This window comes from Sapajus apella, unplaced genomic scaffold (assembly GCF_009761245.1).
Source record: "Sapajus apella isolate SASKATOON/1434 unplaced genomic scaffold, GSC_monkey_1.0 scaffold23, whole genome shotgun sequence".
In the NCBI taxonomy this organism is placed as follows: Eukaryota; Metazoa; Chordata; class Mammalia; order Primates; family Cebidae; genus Sapajus; species Sapajus apella.
The window spans coordinates 4,412,347-4,428,998 of NW_022436963.1; the positions used below are offsets into that span (position 1 = coordinate 4,412,347).

The following is a 16,652-nucleotide window of genomic DNA, read 5'->3' on the forward strand; positions in this document are numbered from 1 at the left end:
CACCTTATTCACTTAGGGTGCACAACTATCTTTTGAGCATAAAAGACAAATGGTTGGTATTTGCCAGGCTCCAACTCCCCCTGCACAGACTCACATTTAACCCTTTCCAACTCCTCAGAACTTGCACTCTGCCTTTTCCAAGAGCCCGAGTCCCCATTCTCTCATCCAACCTTCCGGGTCCAGTCTAGGCTCTCTCAGGACACATCTTGTTGGTGCTCTAGAGCCCCTGATCTTCCTGCTGCAGAACGTCAGTGAACACATGGTGTGAATCCAGTTGATGCTGAGCTACATGTTTTCAACAGTAAATATCATCTCTAGGAAAGAGTTTCCCTATTAAATAGGCCCCCCATTCCAATTACCTAAGAGGGTTAAATGCTATCTAAAAGCTCTCTTGGTGAACAGGAATATTAACCTGATTAGAGAATAAAAATGCAATTCTCCAGCCTTCTCTTACATTTTCACACCTCTATGCCTTTGCTGCATGGATGCCATTCCCTTTTCCCTGCCCCATGAACTGCTCCTCATGTGTCAAGGCCTATCTGACCTCTCTCTTTCCCTCTTGCTCCCAGATTACCCTGTGTGTACCATTCCACCAAAACTTCTCAGACTGCTAAGTTTGACAGCTGTAGAAATATCTCCCTCCTACAGCTATGTGTGAGCCTCCTGAGGGCAGGAATGGTTTTTATTCACCCTTCAATTCAAATTCAACATAGTGCCTGGCACAGAGAACATGCGACAAAATGCTTAATTTAAATGGAATTTTAATTTATAAAATTTTAAGCTCTCCACAAGTACTGGCCGTGGGCAAATACAGAAAATCAGATTAAGAAAACAAATGGATAAGGGAAAATTAAAATTCCATGACTGTCTTTATTCTAAGAGGGATCTTATGAGGATGCTCAACAGTTAGCAGTTCACGTTTAGAGAGAATCAAACAAGAGGCTACATCTTAAAGGAGAAGAGACTGTAGTTGGGCGTAGGGAGATTATTGATTGAAGACACAGGCAGCTCAAGGAAAACTGCACACAGAGCTGAAAAGTGATGTTTTTGACAAAGAATTGTTCTGCACATCCAGCTGTGGAGGAATCCTTAAGGCTCACAGAGGAACAAACAAGCAGTCGTCAGAGATCAGAGGCAGAATCCCCAATGCCAGGAGCAGGGTTGCTGTGGAGAAATTCTGCTCTTCCTATCTTTCCTGAACTGGAATTAAAAAGCACCTAAATCCAGAAGGGAAAGGTTGAGACAGCAAGAGAGGGGAAAGAATTCTGGAATTTTATTAAAGTAGGAAGGAATTTCTCATCCATTTGGAAATGATTCTCTGAGGTCCCACTGGAAAGAGTTTTGAAAAATTTACTCTGGCCAAAATGCCTTCCTTGTTGTCAAATCAGCACAAATTTAAGGTTAAACATAGCTTAAGACCTGTTTTCCTTAGTTTTCTCACAACCACTTAAAACTGTCATAATGTACCACAAGTTTATATACAATCATATTTACAAAAAAACACGCAAAATATTAATCCAAAATAGTTTTTTTTTAATCCTTTGAAATTATACCATCAAACTTGATGGGAGTTATTTTAATAGGTATTCTTGTGCATACTTAAGTGTACTTTTATCTTCAATGCATAACTTTTGAAATTAAGAGGAAAAACAGCAAGGAGGAAGGATACAATGCAATAAGCATTTGATTTTGTTCTAAATGAGCAGCTTAAAAAAAAGGCAAAATACATTAAACAAAGTGCATCAGTTCCAAGTCAGTATTAAAAAAGAGGCCTAAGGACAGTGCTGGAACCAGACAGGAGTCCCTCCCTGGCAGGCCTCTGATTGTCTTTTGAGAATATTCAATGAAAAACAAACAAACAAAAAAAAAAAAAAAAAAAAAAAAAGAAAGGAAGGGAGGGGGAAAAGAAAAAGAAATGAGCACTTCTTAAAATCTCAAGAGAAACATTCAAACTACCTTCTCCAGAGATTCTTGCAAAAGGAGCTAAGGGACTGCCCAACTTTAATTTTGCCTAAGCTTTGTAACCTCCCTCAATCATCTGCTTTGTGACTTGATTTGCCCTAAAAGCCTACCCTCATCCTTTCAGCACTTTTGTCCACCTCCATTCTGCTAAGCTAGGTATGCAGTTAGATTGAATAAACCATGTAGAAACCCTTAGGCCTGAGTTTCCACACATCCTGAGAACAGGCACCCCCATTAGCAATGGTGGCACCATTTCACTAGAAGGCACCATTTGCCTCCAGAAATAATGGGAGAGGCTCTTGCCTCCCACTGATCAGGGTCCATGCTTTTCTGCTGGTGTTGGAGACTTGTCCCGCAAGGCTGTGGCTTCTCTCTTAAACCAGTCCTTTGTGATAGGCCATAGCACCAGGACAGACCCAAAATAAGTCAAAATAAATATTAAGTCAAAAAAGACGTAAGAGGGAAGTTTTAGGCCTACTTCTCTATCTCCCCAACTCTCCACTCCTGGTTCTGCTGGTTCTTGTGAAAATCTCAGGCTTCTTAGATACCATGCCCAAGAAAATGACTCTGCAGTGCATTTGCCACCAACCACCATCTACATCTCCCCATAATGCTGCCCTCAGAAACAACGCTGCCTGTGTGGTCTGGGACAAGCACTGAAAAAACATCCCTGGGACCACCCTTGGAGTGGGCCTGGAACCAGATTCGTTTGGACTGAGCATTGAATTTAAAACTTATGCCCAAACTCCAAGTCATAGGTAGCTTGTTTGGATAAATTCAAGTTTCCAAAGTATGCACATTCTCACATAAGGGGTGGGAGTCATCAAAACTCACTAGTAAAACATCTGAAGTGAACAAAGTCAAAGAATTATAGTCGCAATAAAGTAACATTTCTTTTTGGTTTTGCAGGAGGCTCTCTGTCCTATTTCTGAGTCAGCACCATGATAAACATATGGTTGTTTACAGCGGACCCAGGGACAAGGAAATCCAAGCTTGAAAAGGGGGCATCTGGTCCCCACCAAGATTTATACTTCATTTTTTCTAGTGATGCCTTCTTCTCATTCAGCTTCATAAGGCCAACAGATTTCCTACTGATAATGCAGAACACTTCTGAACCAGTGTGTGCACACACACGGCACATATTCAATACATAGGATCAGAGTTCAAATCCAAGGCGTGTTCCACTGTTGAGGCTAAACTAACAACTCTCTCTGAGCTTCTGTGGGAATCAACTAAACCAGTAAATGGTGTCTCAGATAGAACAATATTTGGTGACACAGGTGCCAAGAAAATATAATTGCCTGTGACAGTTTTCCCAATATTCCCAACTAGATGACCTGATGTTCTGTGTCCCTCAGAAACACTTTTTGGCTTGAGAGAGGGAAATGATTCTGAGTCCTACTCTTCCTAAGGCTTGCTAAAGCTTTTAAAATGTATTCAGGTACCACAATAGCGACTGAATTGGTACTAAAGAGTGAATAAAATGTATCCAGGTTCTCTGGAAGCTAAGGTCCAATGTCTTCTCTCTCACAGTGAAAATAATTTTACTTCCAGGAGAAAAGGCATATTAAGGCTAAGTTCTGAACTAGTTTTCTATGTTTGCTTCTATTATAAGTCAATAAATATTCACCAAGAAGTTCATCTTTTCCAGAGGTTGGTGTAAGTACCCTTCCCCGACCTCACATATCTATAACATAAATGCTAGGAGCTACCTGCATTGCTGAAGAAAGGCAGATGGGGTGCAAGCTTCCATTCATGCATTCCCTGCATTAGCCACTTCAACTCTGCTTCAAATGAGAAGGATAAAGATGGTTTACAAAGGAAAGCAGCACAGTCCCCAGAAGCCCACAAAATATAGTCAAAAAGTCATAGAAAATCTTCATGGGCAGCAAAAGGGTTTCCCTAGCACGCTAACGTAGCAGTACTAGTCTAATATTGGTCAACCAGCTTTTCAAGGTCCAGGAGGATGAAATAGTCCATTAACCTGTCTTCTAAACTTGTCAATTCAGGGTAAAAAAAAAAAAAAAGAGTCATGAGAAATTTTTTGACCTCCAACAGGCTGTGGGCCCAGCTGCAGGTGAAATCCAGACAAATACAGTTCCCTCACAATGTAACTGTTATAAATTTAAGAAGCTGGTCTCTCTAAAAAACAAAGTTCATGCACCTATGTGCAACATACCAACATTTTACCCCGACATGGTGAGCTATTATCTGGCTTGAACTGTTTCAGCATCACAGTAACCAGATCTTCATTGTTATCCAGCCCAGTCCCAACAGTTTTATGAGGTAAATGAAATCCAAATTTTAAGTTAAAAAAACGTCCTGTGCTAAATTCCCAAACAATTATCTTCGCTTACGTAATACATGGGAGTCAGGGCTGGGGGATAGAATTCTTTAAGCAATTGCCTAATAAACTCTATCTTAGTAGGATAATGCAAGAAATATTAAGGGAAACCCAACTTACTTGACCATTTAGAGTCAGCCTTTCTATAGGAGAAAAGCTGGGCTTGAATAATCATGATGTAAACAAGCCTGTCGGGCTCTGACTCTGCCCAGATCAGAGACTACTTAGGGCTGTATGTTTCACCCTTCAGGGGCTTCATCCCTTCACCTGTGAAGGGAGGTGATTCTAATATTCCATGGTTCCTGGAGAAGTCAGAAGAGAGAAAAAATAATGCAATCATTGTTCTTGTTTGGTGTATTCCCTCTTATATTATCTTATATAGGAAAATATATTGCATTTTCCTAAATAAGATAATAACAAAAGGCCCTAAACATTAATTCCAGAAATTTTGTTCCACTGTTCTTCCTCACGGGGCCCTCTTTGCCTTAGTGCCTTGATTGAACTCTCAGGAAATTTCAATAAGCAAGATCACCACCACCACCACTACCCACCAAAAGCTTAATGTTTAATGCTAATTATTCCTTAGCATTCCCTACATATCCTTCTCTTCCACAGACACAGAATCAATCTAATTTTTAAAAACTTGATCTCTATGTTTCAAACATATTAATTTTTACTTAAATGAAGCTTCTTCCCAGATTTTTCTGGTAGGCACCTAAGCAAAGAGTTAATGCTTTAATGTATGATTTAGTTGTAGGGCTTGAGTTAAGCTGGTCCATGAATTATCCAATGAAGAGAGGCTCCAGACTATTTGCCAGTGTCCACAAAAATAGCTTGGCATGGTGGGGAATGGAAAAAAAAATCTCAATCAATTAAAATTTGCTATATTTCCTTATATTTGTAGAGCTGTTTAGACTTTACCCAGTTTGCAGGCTTAAAACATTTTCAAATCCTGAGGAAGAACGATTGGGTTATAAATTTGTAGGTGATTAAGATTAAAAAAAATTCAGCAAAGCAAACCATTTAAGGGAGGCAAACTATATGTATTTTTCCTCACTCCTCATGACTAGAATAGTACAGCAAATGCTATTATTCTATAATAGCCAGCAATGGAATCATAAGTGAAAATTCACCTGGAGTTTCACGTTAACTTGAGCTGAGTTAAAGATAAAAGAATACTGAGTTATTTAAATGGGAATCCTCAGACTAAAGGTTATATTCAATTTAAAGGATTAGCTGAAAAGAGTCTAAGTGTGGCTAGGCAAAGAGGTTTACAAAATCCTTAACGACATCTCAACATTTATCCAGCCACTGAGGACACTGCTACAGAAACCCCATGCTCTGCGTTACCCTCCAAAACATGTTTTCTGTGCTGTGCTTCTACACTGGAGACACCTGGAAAGGACAAATAGGCTTCGCTGTGGGTCCATGGAACACCTACTGATTTTTACCCAAGGTAAAGACCCCTAGAAATAAAATAGAGGTAGACAAACAACTCTAGAGAAAAGTAAACACAAAATAAAAGTCACTGAAGTCCATCTGAGAATGAAAAGGGAGAGAGCAATTAAATGGAAATACAAACAGTCTTTGTGATGTTACTTAACACAGGCAGCCCAGGCTGGGTCAAGATAGATAACAGTAACAGTAGAGTTCTTAGATGGGGTCAGTTAAGGAACTGGTGTAAGTGCCCACATTATGTTTTTAAGAAAGCAAACAGATTCCCCCCTCCAAATTCTGTCATAATTTTAGTGTTCATGTAGCTTAAAAATGGCATCATACAAAAAACCTCATACATGGCTGTAAGCTCAATTATTAACAGAGGTAGTAAACAAAGGAACTCCTAAGAATAGATTTTAAAATGGATCAAAGTGTGACTATACATTCAAAACCCTAGAGCCACATAATCATCCCCAAAATGAACTGTTTTAATTTTAAAAAGCTTAAAAACACAATGACAAAGAAGCACTGATATGCCTTAGGCACAGTCCCAAATCAGTGCTGACTTAAAGCTATGTCCTCTCTTTCCAAGAAAAAGAAAGCAGAGAACAAAGTTCAATCTACAATGGGAAGGAACAGAATGAAAACAACCAAAAGGGTGCTTTCCAGCAGCCTAGGTTATTCTTTGTTTTCAGGCCACACCACTGGAAATGCTTTTCTTCTTATATAAGTCTTTTCTTTACAACCTTAATTTTTTTAAAACTGCCATCTGCTGAACAAGAGATGTCCACATTTCCACTGGCAGGCGATCCACTTCTGTGCACAGTTTTTGCTTCCTCACTGTTAGTCTTCCTTCCCCGAAAGTGCAAAGAGAGCAAGCTGACACCTGCAGGGCCCAGAGCCCCAGGACTATTACAGTTCCACTTATAAAGCAGGGTGAAGGATTTGCTGCATTTGTGCTTCAAAGATCCAGCTCACTTTGGTTGTCCTTCTCAGTTGGCAAACTGCTCATAAAAAGCAAACTTGATCCTTTCTATGTGATGGCAAAGTTTGATGGCAGGGCCCAATTTTAAGTCCATGCACTCTTGAACAGTGGGTAGGGTAAGGAGTAATAGGGCCTGCCCATCAATTTCCTGTTAAAGCACAAAAGACAAATTATGATGTGCACATGGAAAGGCAGCTTAATCATGACAGCCTCTGCTCACTTTAGCTTTGTCAACATTAGAGTCCCTGTGCTTTTCTTTCCTTACTTTTTCGTCTTAGGTATCACACACTGCTTTTTAAGTGACTCCATAGTCCACCATACTAATGAAGCTTCAGAATTAACAAAGTTTTACTGAGCACAATAAAGTCTGACTAAGGATAAGAATCCATTCCACAGAGTCTATGCCCCATAGAAATTTAGTAAACTAACCAGCCCTGTAACTGACAGCTAATTGTGCCATCTTTTTAGAGGGCTCCTTCTAAATCTGAAACAAAGTATTTTAAACTTCAATGTTTTCTTACTCTGTAACATTCATAAAAACCTGATAAGCTCTTGAACCTTCCTAATTATCTAAACAAAACTTATTTCAACGTTTAAGGCCACTGAATATTTATGTTTCAGCAAGCTTGCCTTAAAACTGACCACCGCTCTAGAGGCTAACATTACAGATGCTAATTTTTTTTAAACAAGCAAATCATTATTTTTGAAAAGATGAGGTCAATTAAGCATGGCATACTTGATATTGGAGGGATGGAATAAAATTCCTGGGAAAAACTGGAATGCAATGATAATCTGTTTCAGCTATGGAGCAAATCTGATACAAACTTTTTATTATCTTTTGACCTCTAAAAATGGAATTAAGACATTCTTTTCTTTTGGATCAAAACATTTTTCCTAAAACTTGTAAATAAATTATTGACTATTACATCCATAATTCTTTGCTAAAGAGACATTACTAAAAACTATAGAGATCTGTGATTACCTGGTCTAGGAATATTCTTGCTAGTGGAGCACAGTCAGTAGATCTGATGAACCGCACAACGTCTGCCACACTCCACTTCAAGGGGTTACTGTCCAGGTGAAGCCTTTCAGCAACTTCAATCCTTATTTCCTTCATTCCCCACAAAACAATCAAACCAAAAGGTGTAAGGCTATTTTGTTCTAAAAAAGTCTCTCTACATAAATGCATAATCTTTCAAGACATGATTTAAAGTGGTCTTAGGACACGATTTCTCCCAGCGAAGACCCACATGCAGTAGGTACTCAGGAAATGTTTGTCTTTTATAATACAAAATATCAATGGGAATTAATTTCCAAGTTTCAGGATAATTTGGACAATTTAACAAAGAAAAATAGAACACTAACTTAATTCCTGTTCCTTAGTGTTGTATATGTTATATAATGTTCATATGTATATAGTAAACATACTAAACCAAGTGGTTTAACCAGAATCAAAAGGATAATTCTTTTTCTACAAATCATATATATTATGAAAAATATTAAAAAGACAGTTTTTCCAAAACTAAATGACAAGTTAAAACTAAGCTAGCCATGGAACATTTTTTTTGTTTGCTTTAATTAAAACAAGCAGCTACTCTAGCGCAGACTTCTCCCCTGTAAGTAGGTGACCTCAACTAATCCTTGAAACACATGTAAATCAATGCATTTGGGATCGCTTTACAAGAGATCCTGGAAATTCTATATAAGTTTGTATTGAAAGAAGTAGAATGCCAATATCATTAATAACCATATTCCAGAGGGAAAATCTAGAGAGAAAAATAAAAAAGAAACTATTTTTTAAATGGTACCTTTGGTGAAGGAGGTTTATTTTCATCATCAGAAAATGAAAAGGTGTGAAGCTCCCTTTTTCTCCTTTGTCTATCTGGAGGCAGCGATGTGGACATCTCACTTTGGGTGGGAGAGGAGGAGCATGACTTTTTTTCTGACATTTCTGATTCTTCCTGTAACTCATCCTGCTGCTCGGATGTACTGCCTTCACTTAGGGAATCATCATCCCCTTCATCTGGGTCATCCTCATCTTCACCCCCACTTCCCTGCAGGAAAAGGAGAGAAGTCTCATTGAAATTCAGGACATCAATCTCAGGTTTCATATAATTAAAAAAAAAAAAAAAAAAAAAAAGGAAAGAAAGAAAAGAAATTCAGGACAAACCAGTTCCTAGGCCACAAAACCATCTTCTGTTGGGTAGAGATCTGAGTTAGAAAGACCTGCAGGTATTCTGTGTCCACACTATAAAGCAGTGGTCACTTGGCTTCAAGACATTACAGGCACATCACAGATCTCATACCTGGGGAGAGCCCACTGGGGTATTATCAACAGATGCAGAGGAGCGTTTCTTCTTATGAACAAAAACATTTTTCCGCCTCTTTCTCCTCTTACTGGCTTTTTTCAGGGCACAAGCTAAGTTACTATGACCACCAGGTGGCCTCCCAATTCTTTTATTTTTCTTCTTTCCGTAATAGTGTGCTAAATGTGGATGACAAAGAAAAATGAAGTAACTTCATTATTTCTGTGTACTTCAAAACTATAAGAGATTTTACCAGCATAGCAAAAACCAGGCGCATTGTATTTGATTGAGGTTTAATTCCATACAGTGGAATAAACACATCTGAAGTGCACAGTTTGACTAGTACTGACAGATGCATAAACCTGAATGATCCCCCCATATCAAAGTATACAGAATATCTTCAACCCAGAAAGTTCCCATGGTCCCTTCCCAGTCAGTGCCCCTTACTAGAAGCAACCAACCATTATTCTAAACATTATCACTATAGATTAGCTTTGCCTCTATGGAACTGCACAGTAAGCACCTTTTTGTGTGATCCTTATTCTACTAGGCATAATGTTTTTGAGTCTTGTATAAGTAGTTCATTCCTTTATCTTGAATAGCAATCCACTGTATGAATGTACCAGTTTACCCATTCTCCTGCTGACAGGCACTTGGGCTGCTTCCAGGTTTTAATGATCATTAATTAAGTTGCAATGAACATTCCTATACAAGGCTTTTAATGGGCATGTTTTCATTTCCTCAAATAAATAACTAGGAATTAAATTGCTGGATCATAGGGTATGATTAACTTTTAAACAAACTACCAAACAGGTTTCCAAAATGGATGTATAATTTTACACTCCCACCAACAATGCATGAGAGATCTAGTTGCTCTACACCTTCACCAACACGTGGTACTGTCAATCTGTCATTTTAGCCAAACTAGTGGGCATGTAGTGATTTCTCACTGTACTTTGGACTTGAGTTTATTTTCCCTGATGACTAATAATATTGTGTACTTTTTCATGAGCTTATCAGCCATTTGTATATCTGCTTTCATAAAGTGTATGTTCAAGCCTTTCATTCATTTTTTAAAATTGTTTAAAATGTTTTTTTGAAATATAATTCACATAACATGAATTAACCATTTTAAAGTATACAATTCAGAGGTATTTAGAATACTCACAATGTCATGCAACTACTAGTTTCAAAACTTCTCTTTCTATTATTGAGTTGTGGGAATTCTTAATATATTCCGGAGAGAACTTTTTTGTTGGATATATGTATTAAGAATCTTTCTCCAAGATTGTGGCTTGTCTTCCTTTTTTTAAAGAATGGCATTATTCAAAGAACAAAAGTTTTTAATTTTGGTAATGTCTTATTTTTTAACTTTTTCCTTTATGTTAGTGTATTTCTGGATCCTCTCTAAGAAATCTTTCACTATCCCAAGATCTTGAGGATATTTTCTTTTTCTTCTAGAAGTCATATAGTTTTAGCTATTACATTAAGTCTATAATACATCTTGAATTAATTTTTGTGTATGCTATGGGGTAGGATCCAAAGAGTTATGTTTTATTATATATATTTTTTTCCCTATTTGGATATCTGGTTGTACCAGTGGTATCTGTTAAAAAGAATTTCCTTTCTCCATTAAATTTCCTTGTCTCTCTTGTTGGAAATCATTTAACCACATTAAGTTTGGCTCTATTTCTGGACTCTGTGGTCTGTCCCATTGTTCTATTTGACAGTTTTTTAATGCCACAGTTTTGATTATTATAACTTTATGGTTAAAAAAAGAGAGAGACTAAGTCTTCCAACTTTATTCTTTTTTCCAAATTGTTTCAGCTATTCTAGATCCTCTACATTTTCACAGAAATTTTAGAATATACATTTCAGAAATGAAACATACATATTCTAGCTCTGAGTTATAGATAAAATATCAAAATATAATTTTATGAAAAAAATTGAAATTTTCTAAAGGATATTAATCCATTTGACATTCAAATTACTAATTTGAAATTAGTAATTTAACAAAAAGCATAATAAAAACTACATATCTTCCTTCCACATATTTCTTTCACAGTAATGTACTTATACATGTACTTATATTAACAGTATTCTTCACTCAGCTCCTAATAATTGCAGTTTCCTAAACTAAGTGCTGAATCTGATAACAAAGAGGCCAAGGTAATTCCTACCCTTAAGGAGTTTACAATCCAATAAATATAAATACAAACTAGAAGGTTAGACTTACATGATTTTGTAATTCAAATACTGATTAGAAAGCTCCTCGTGCTAAGTATGGACCTTGGATTAGCAGCATCAGTGGCATCTGGGAGTTTGCTGGAAATGCAGACATACTCAGGACCCAGATACCCACAGACCTGATACATCAGAATCTCCATTTTAACAAGATCCTTTAGTGATCTGCATGCACTATAGTTTCAGAGGCACAGATCCCTAAAAGATCTTTCAATTTTAACAAGGTAAAGATCCTCCTCCGTACTGATTCTCCCAAGTGACATCAGGACTTGTAGGATTTAAGGAAAGGTAGGATCAGAATTCTGTGTTTGGGTGGCAATGCCCTGACAAGTCTTCAAATTGTAAATTTCATCCTATGTGACTCCTGCCCCAGTTTCACAAAGGAGAAGATAAGCAAGGACAGGGAACAGGTGCTATGACAGTTCAAGGTGAGGCTGCAACTAACTCCTCTCCTATTTCCACCTCCCAAACTACCGTGGCTTCTTTGCTGCTCTCCACAGACACTAAGCAAGCTCCTGCCTCAAGCCTGTGCCCTTGATGCGCCCTTCCCAGAACACTCCCACCCAGCTGTCTGTACTGCTGGCTCCTGTTTCCTTCAAGGTGTTACCTGTCGAAAGACTTCCCTGACCCCTTGCATAAACAGCACCCCACCTCCCACCCTTCCTCACTCTCCTACTTTGCTTCCCCACCTTGCTTCACTGTTCCCCACAATACTTCTCTCTCTAAATTTCTTCCCCTATTCATTATCTGTCTCCCACATTAAAGGTAAACTCACTGAGGATGGAATTTGTTTTCTTTATTGTTGTATCCCAGTGCTAGAACAGCAGAAAGACACAATAAGCACAAAATATACACTTACAGGTTGTATGAATGAATTACGTATCCTGTTAGATACAATAACTAATTTAGATACATGCCATATGAAAGCTCCTGTTAGATACAATAACCAATTTAGACACATGCTATATATAAAAGTTGGCACACTAAGGCCCATGGGCCAAGTCTGGCCCCGGACCTGTTTTGGTATAGCCCCCAAGCCAAAAATGACCCTTACGTTTTTTTTTTCCTGAGACGGCGTCTCATTCTGTCACCCAGGCTGGAGTGCAGTGATACTGCAACGTCTGTCTCCCAGGTTCAAGTGATTCTCCTGTCTCAGCCTCCCAGGTAGCTGGGACTACATGCAAGCGCCCCCACGCCTGGCTACTTTTTGTGTTTTTTAGTAGAGATGGGATTTCACCATATTGGCCAGGCTGGTTTCGAACTACTGACCTCGTGATCCGCCTGCCTTGGACTCCCAAAGTGCTGGGATTACAGGCGTGAGCCACTGCGCCTGGTGGTTCTTTTTTGTTTTGTTGAGACAGAGTCTCGCTCTGTCACCCAGGCTGGAGTGCAGTGGTGTGATCTTGGCTCAATGCAACCTTCATCTCCCAGGTTCAAGTGATTGAACCGCTTTCACCTCCAGAGTAGCTGGAATTACAGGCATGGGCCACCATACCCAGCTAATTTTTGTATTTTCAGTAGAGATGAGGTTTCATCATGTTAGCCAGACTGGTCTCAAACTCCTGACCTCAAGTGATCCACCCACCTTGGCCTCCCACAGTGCTGTGATTACAGGCATGAGTCACCGAGCCCAGCCAAAAGGGTTCTTAAAAAAATGAAAAAACAACACAACAAAAAAGAATGTTACAGAAAGCATACAACTCACAGCATGAAATACTTCTCATCTGACCCTTTACAGAAGAATTTTGTGTGCCTCTGCTATATATGAGTATCTGTAAAGTAAAAAACTTTCCAAGACGTAAGGTATGGTCAGCTGCTATAGTCAACACATTGGAAAAACATGACTCACTGTATTTGGTCTTTGTAAGTACAGAACAGTTCTCAGAACACTTATCCAGAACCATCCGTGGACCGAAGAGGTTAGGACAGCATTCCAGTTTGATACAGGTTTGCCGGCAGAATTCAGTCACCCGGTCTGCTGTTTTCACTATCTCAACAGTAGCCCGATAACTTTTTCCTTTATATCTGCCATTAGAAGACATCAGATGCCAAATGAATTGGGTTACTGATTACCCAGAGAAAAATCAAACATATTAATATACCTAAAAAATATTTTTGCTTCTTGGAATATTCTATGTCCTTTATAGTTTGAAGACCCTGAAAACAAGGAAGTTCTGCATATTGAACTTAAATCAAATTAAATCTGGTAAGCTATGACAACTAAAAGTTGAGTTATTTAAATTAGCAAAATTAAGTTCCAAGTTCCTAAGTTAAGGTTTTCAAATTTCAAATTCCTGCCGCCCAGGCTGGAGTGCAATGGCATGATCTTGGCTCACTGCAACCTCCACCTCCTAGGTTTAAGCAATTCTCCTACCTCAGCCTCCCAAGTAGCTGGGATTATAGGTGCCTGCCACCATGCCTGGCTAATTTTTGTATTTTCAGTAGAGACGAGGTTTCACCATGTCGCCTAGGCTGGTCTTGAACTCCTGACCTCAGGTGATCCACCCACCTCAACCTCCCAGAGTACTAGAATTACAGGTGTGAGCCACCACACCCAGCCTTAAATTTTGTATTTCTTATAATTCACTGTATCATTTTTTATAAATGTATTGATTCATGAAAGAATGGGAATATAAAAAAGAAAAACAAGTCTGGCCTTTCACCACAAATAGCTGAAAAAGCCCTGCCTAAAGAAACATAAGGCTTCTGATAATTATCCACAGAACTGATTCTGTGAATTTATTTATTTATTTATTTTGAGACAGAGTCTCGCGTTGTCACCCAGGCTGGAGTGCAGTGGCGTGATCTCTGCTCTCTGCAACCTTCGCCTCTCGGGTTCAAGTGATTCTCCTGCCACAGCCTTCCAAGTAACTGGGATTACAGGCATGTGCCACCGTGCTTGGCTAATTTTTGTATTTTTAGTAGAGACAGGGTTTCACCTTGTTGGCCAGGCGAGTCTTGAATTCCTGACCTTGTGATTTGCCCGCCTCGGCCTCCCAAAGTGGTGGGATTACAGGTGTGAGCCACTGTGCCCGACTGGTTCTGTAGCTTTTTAAAGACAAGTAAAAGACAAGTAGTCTACTTACTTGGCTTTTAGGACTTCCCCACATCCATGCCACACAGAGTCTTTGTCCAGCTGGAGCTCCCGAAGGACGCGGCTGGGTTTGTAGGCTGCATTGATAAGTAAAGTGAGGACCTAAGTTCAGTTTTAAAGCAGAAGCACAGATTGGGAAAGAGAAAAGCAGACCATTAGAATCTTGTCATCTCTCTATTAAAATGTTAAGGTCACTTAGGAAGTTAATTCTAGTCACATGAATTAACAAATGTTTTATTTGTTTATTTATTTATTTAGAGCTCATTAGCTATCATGAATTAACAAATATTAACAAAATAATAATATCAGAGATATGACAGCCACCCAAAGATGCAAATAAGAGGGTAACCAGATCCTCTTCAACATTTTCAAAATGTTACAGTCAAAAAAAAAAAAAAGCACCATGATTTTCAAATTGCTCCAGAATAAGGTTTCAAATGCTTTCCCAGCCATGGTACACACAGAAAATTGTATTTGTTTGGACCACTGTGCAGACAGCTGAGCCTTCTTGTGGCTAAAGGAGTCTGGTCCAGAGGCTCTGGCTTCCCCAGATCCTGACTTGCCACTCTGATGGCTGAAAGGTCTCTTTATGTGTTACTTGCAGTATACCACACTGGCTGGGAAGCACAGAAAGCCTGGCAGATGTGTAGCTTTATCACGGCCACTAGGTTAATGCCACACAGCCTCTCAGTCATAGAGTAACCTCACAGTTCTCTTTTGTACAGTTCTCTTGGCTGAGAGAAGGCCTTTCTACCCTGACCGAGGTGAACCTGCTTTGTGAAGAACTGTTTACGTGAATGTTTCCTAGGGAGTAAAAATAATTACATGCCCTCTTTACTGTCCAAAACATGAGGAAAGTTAGTCACTTTTGATAAAACCTAGAACTGTCACATCTATGGCATGTGGCTCCCTGCAGAAATGACCCTAGCAGAATGCTGTGAAATTTCCAAGTTATTTTGTTCTAGGCCAGAACCTTACCTCTCTAAGGACTAGAACACAGTTCCCAGGTCCTACACATTGAGGCAGCTCAGCAATTCTTCCTTTGTTAAGATATGGCCCTGAGAAGCAACGGTGGTTGAAGTATATCTTTGGACAGCAATATTTTCCATTAATCATAACTGGGAAATGAAGAGAAACAAAATATTCAAAACAGTCATTCTCCACCCCATGTTTCCAAAGCTGAACTGCCAAGGAGGAAAAAAACAAGCACATGTATCATTATATTAAGACGAAGTTTGGAATTACTTATTTTGACGCTTAACATGGTGTCTGAGAATGCTCTTAAAATAACTTACAGAGCTTATCACTCTGCTGAACTCAAACAGGGTCCTGAATTACATGCTAATTAGTTCCTAGGTTACTGCAAAATTGATAGAACCATGTCTTCTATCAATAAAGTGGAGGGTATATTTCAAGAACACATGAAGATTCTGGATGATCAATGATTTCTTTTCCAGGTCTTCAAAAACCAACTATTCAATAATCTATTCTGGAATATTTATAGAAATTGTTGATTATTATTTAGAATTAGTTTGTCTCCTAAAAAACCACCAAACTAATATGTTGGCAGCCTTTGATGATGTGAGAGCTCTCCCATTTCTGAGATTTCTCAGAGGGCTAAAAGTATGCTGTGACCACATCTCTATAATTCAAAGACACTAAAACACTGCTTTTTTGTTTGTTTCTGAAAAGCTGTAAAAAACACTGCTATAAAACACAGAGAAGCTCTTCTAATAGATATGCCTGTTAATCCAATGTCAAGGAAAGATATGTGCACACTGCCCATTGTTGATAGGATCCTGCAGTTCATAATATTTTTTTTTTTTTTTTTTTGAGACAGAGTCTCACTTTGTCACCAGGCTAGAGTGCAATGGCGCCATCTTGGCTCATTGCAAACTCTGACTCCCAGGTTCAAGCAATTCTCCTGTTTCAGCCTCCCGAGTAGCTGGAATTACAGGCATGCGCCACACACCCAGATAATTTTTTTATTCTTAGTAGAGACAGGGTTTCACCATGTTGGCTAGGATGGGTTCAATCTCCTGACCTCAATGATCCACCCACCTCGGCCTCCCAAAGTGCTGGGATTAAAGGCATGAGCCACCACATCTGGCCCAATGTTCTCTCTTAATTAAGAACGTTCATGGCCGGGCGCAGTGGCTCAAGCCTGTAATCCCAGCACTGTGGGAGGCCGAGGCGGGTGGATCATGAGGTCAAGAGATCGAGACCATCCTGGTCAACATGGTGAAACCCCGTCTCTACTAAAAATACAAAAAAAAAAAA

The 16,652-nt window shown here is 39.0% G+C and overlaps 1 protein-coding gene across 9 annotated transcripts in view; it reads right to left on the bottom strand.

Annotated features, from left to right (window-relative positions):
- Positions 1 to 744: 744 nt before the first annotated feature.
- Positions 745 to 16,652, bottom strand: part of SFMBT1 (Scm like with four mbt domains 1) — a 151,465-nt gene continuing 135,557 nt past the window's right edge. For all 9 annotated transcript variants that reach the window (XM_032290196.1, XM_032290190.1, XM_032290195.1 and 6 more), the window contains 7 exons: positions 15,351 to 15,490; positions 14,365 to 14,474; positions 13,128 to 13,303; positions 9,035 to 9,213; positions 8,537 to 8,782; positions 7,711 to 7,839; positions 745 to 6,876 (listed from right to left, as the gene is read on the bottom strand). In XM_032290196.1, coding sequence (XP_032146087.1) covers positions 6,736 to 6,876; positions 7,711 to 7,839; positions 8,537 to 8,782; positions 9,035 to 9,213; positions 13,128 to 13,303; positions 14,365 to 14,474; positions 15,351 to 15,490 — 1,121 coding nt within the window. In that variant the 3' untranslated portion in view covers positions 745 to 6,735. The remainder of the gene's footprint in view (positions 6,877 to 7,710; positions 7,840 to 8,536; positions 8,783 to 9,034; positions 9,214 to 13,127; positions 13,304 to 14,364; positions 14,475 to 15,350; positions 15,491 to 16,652) is intronic.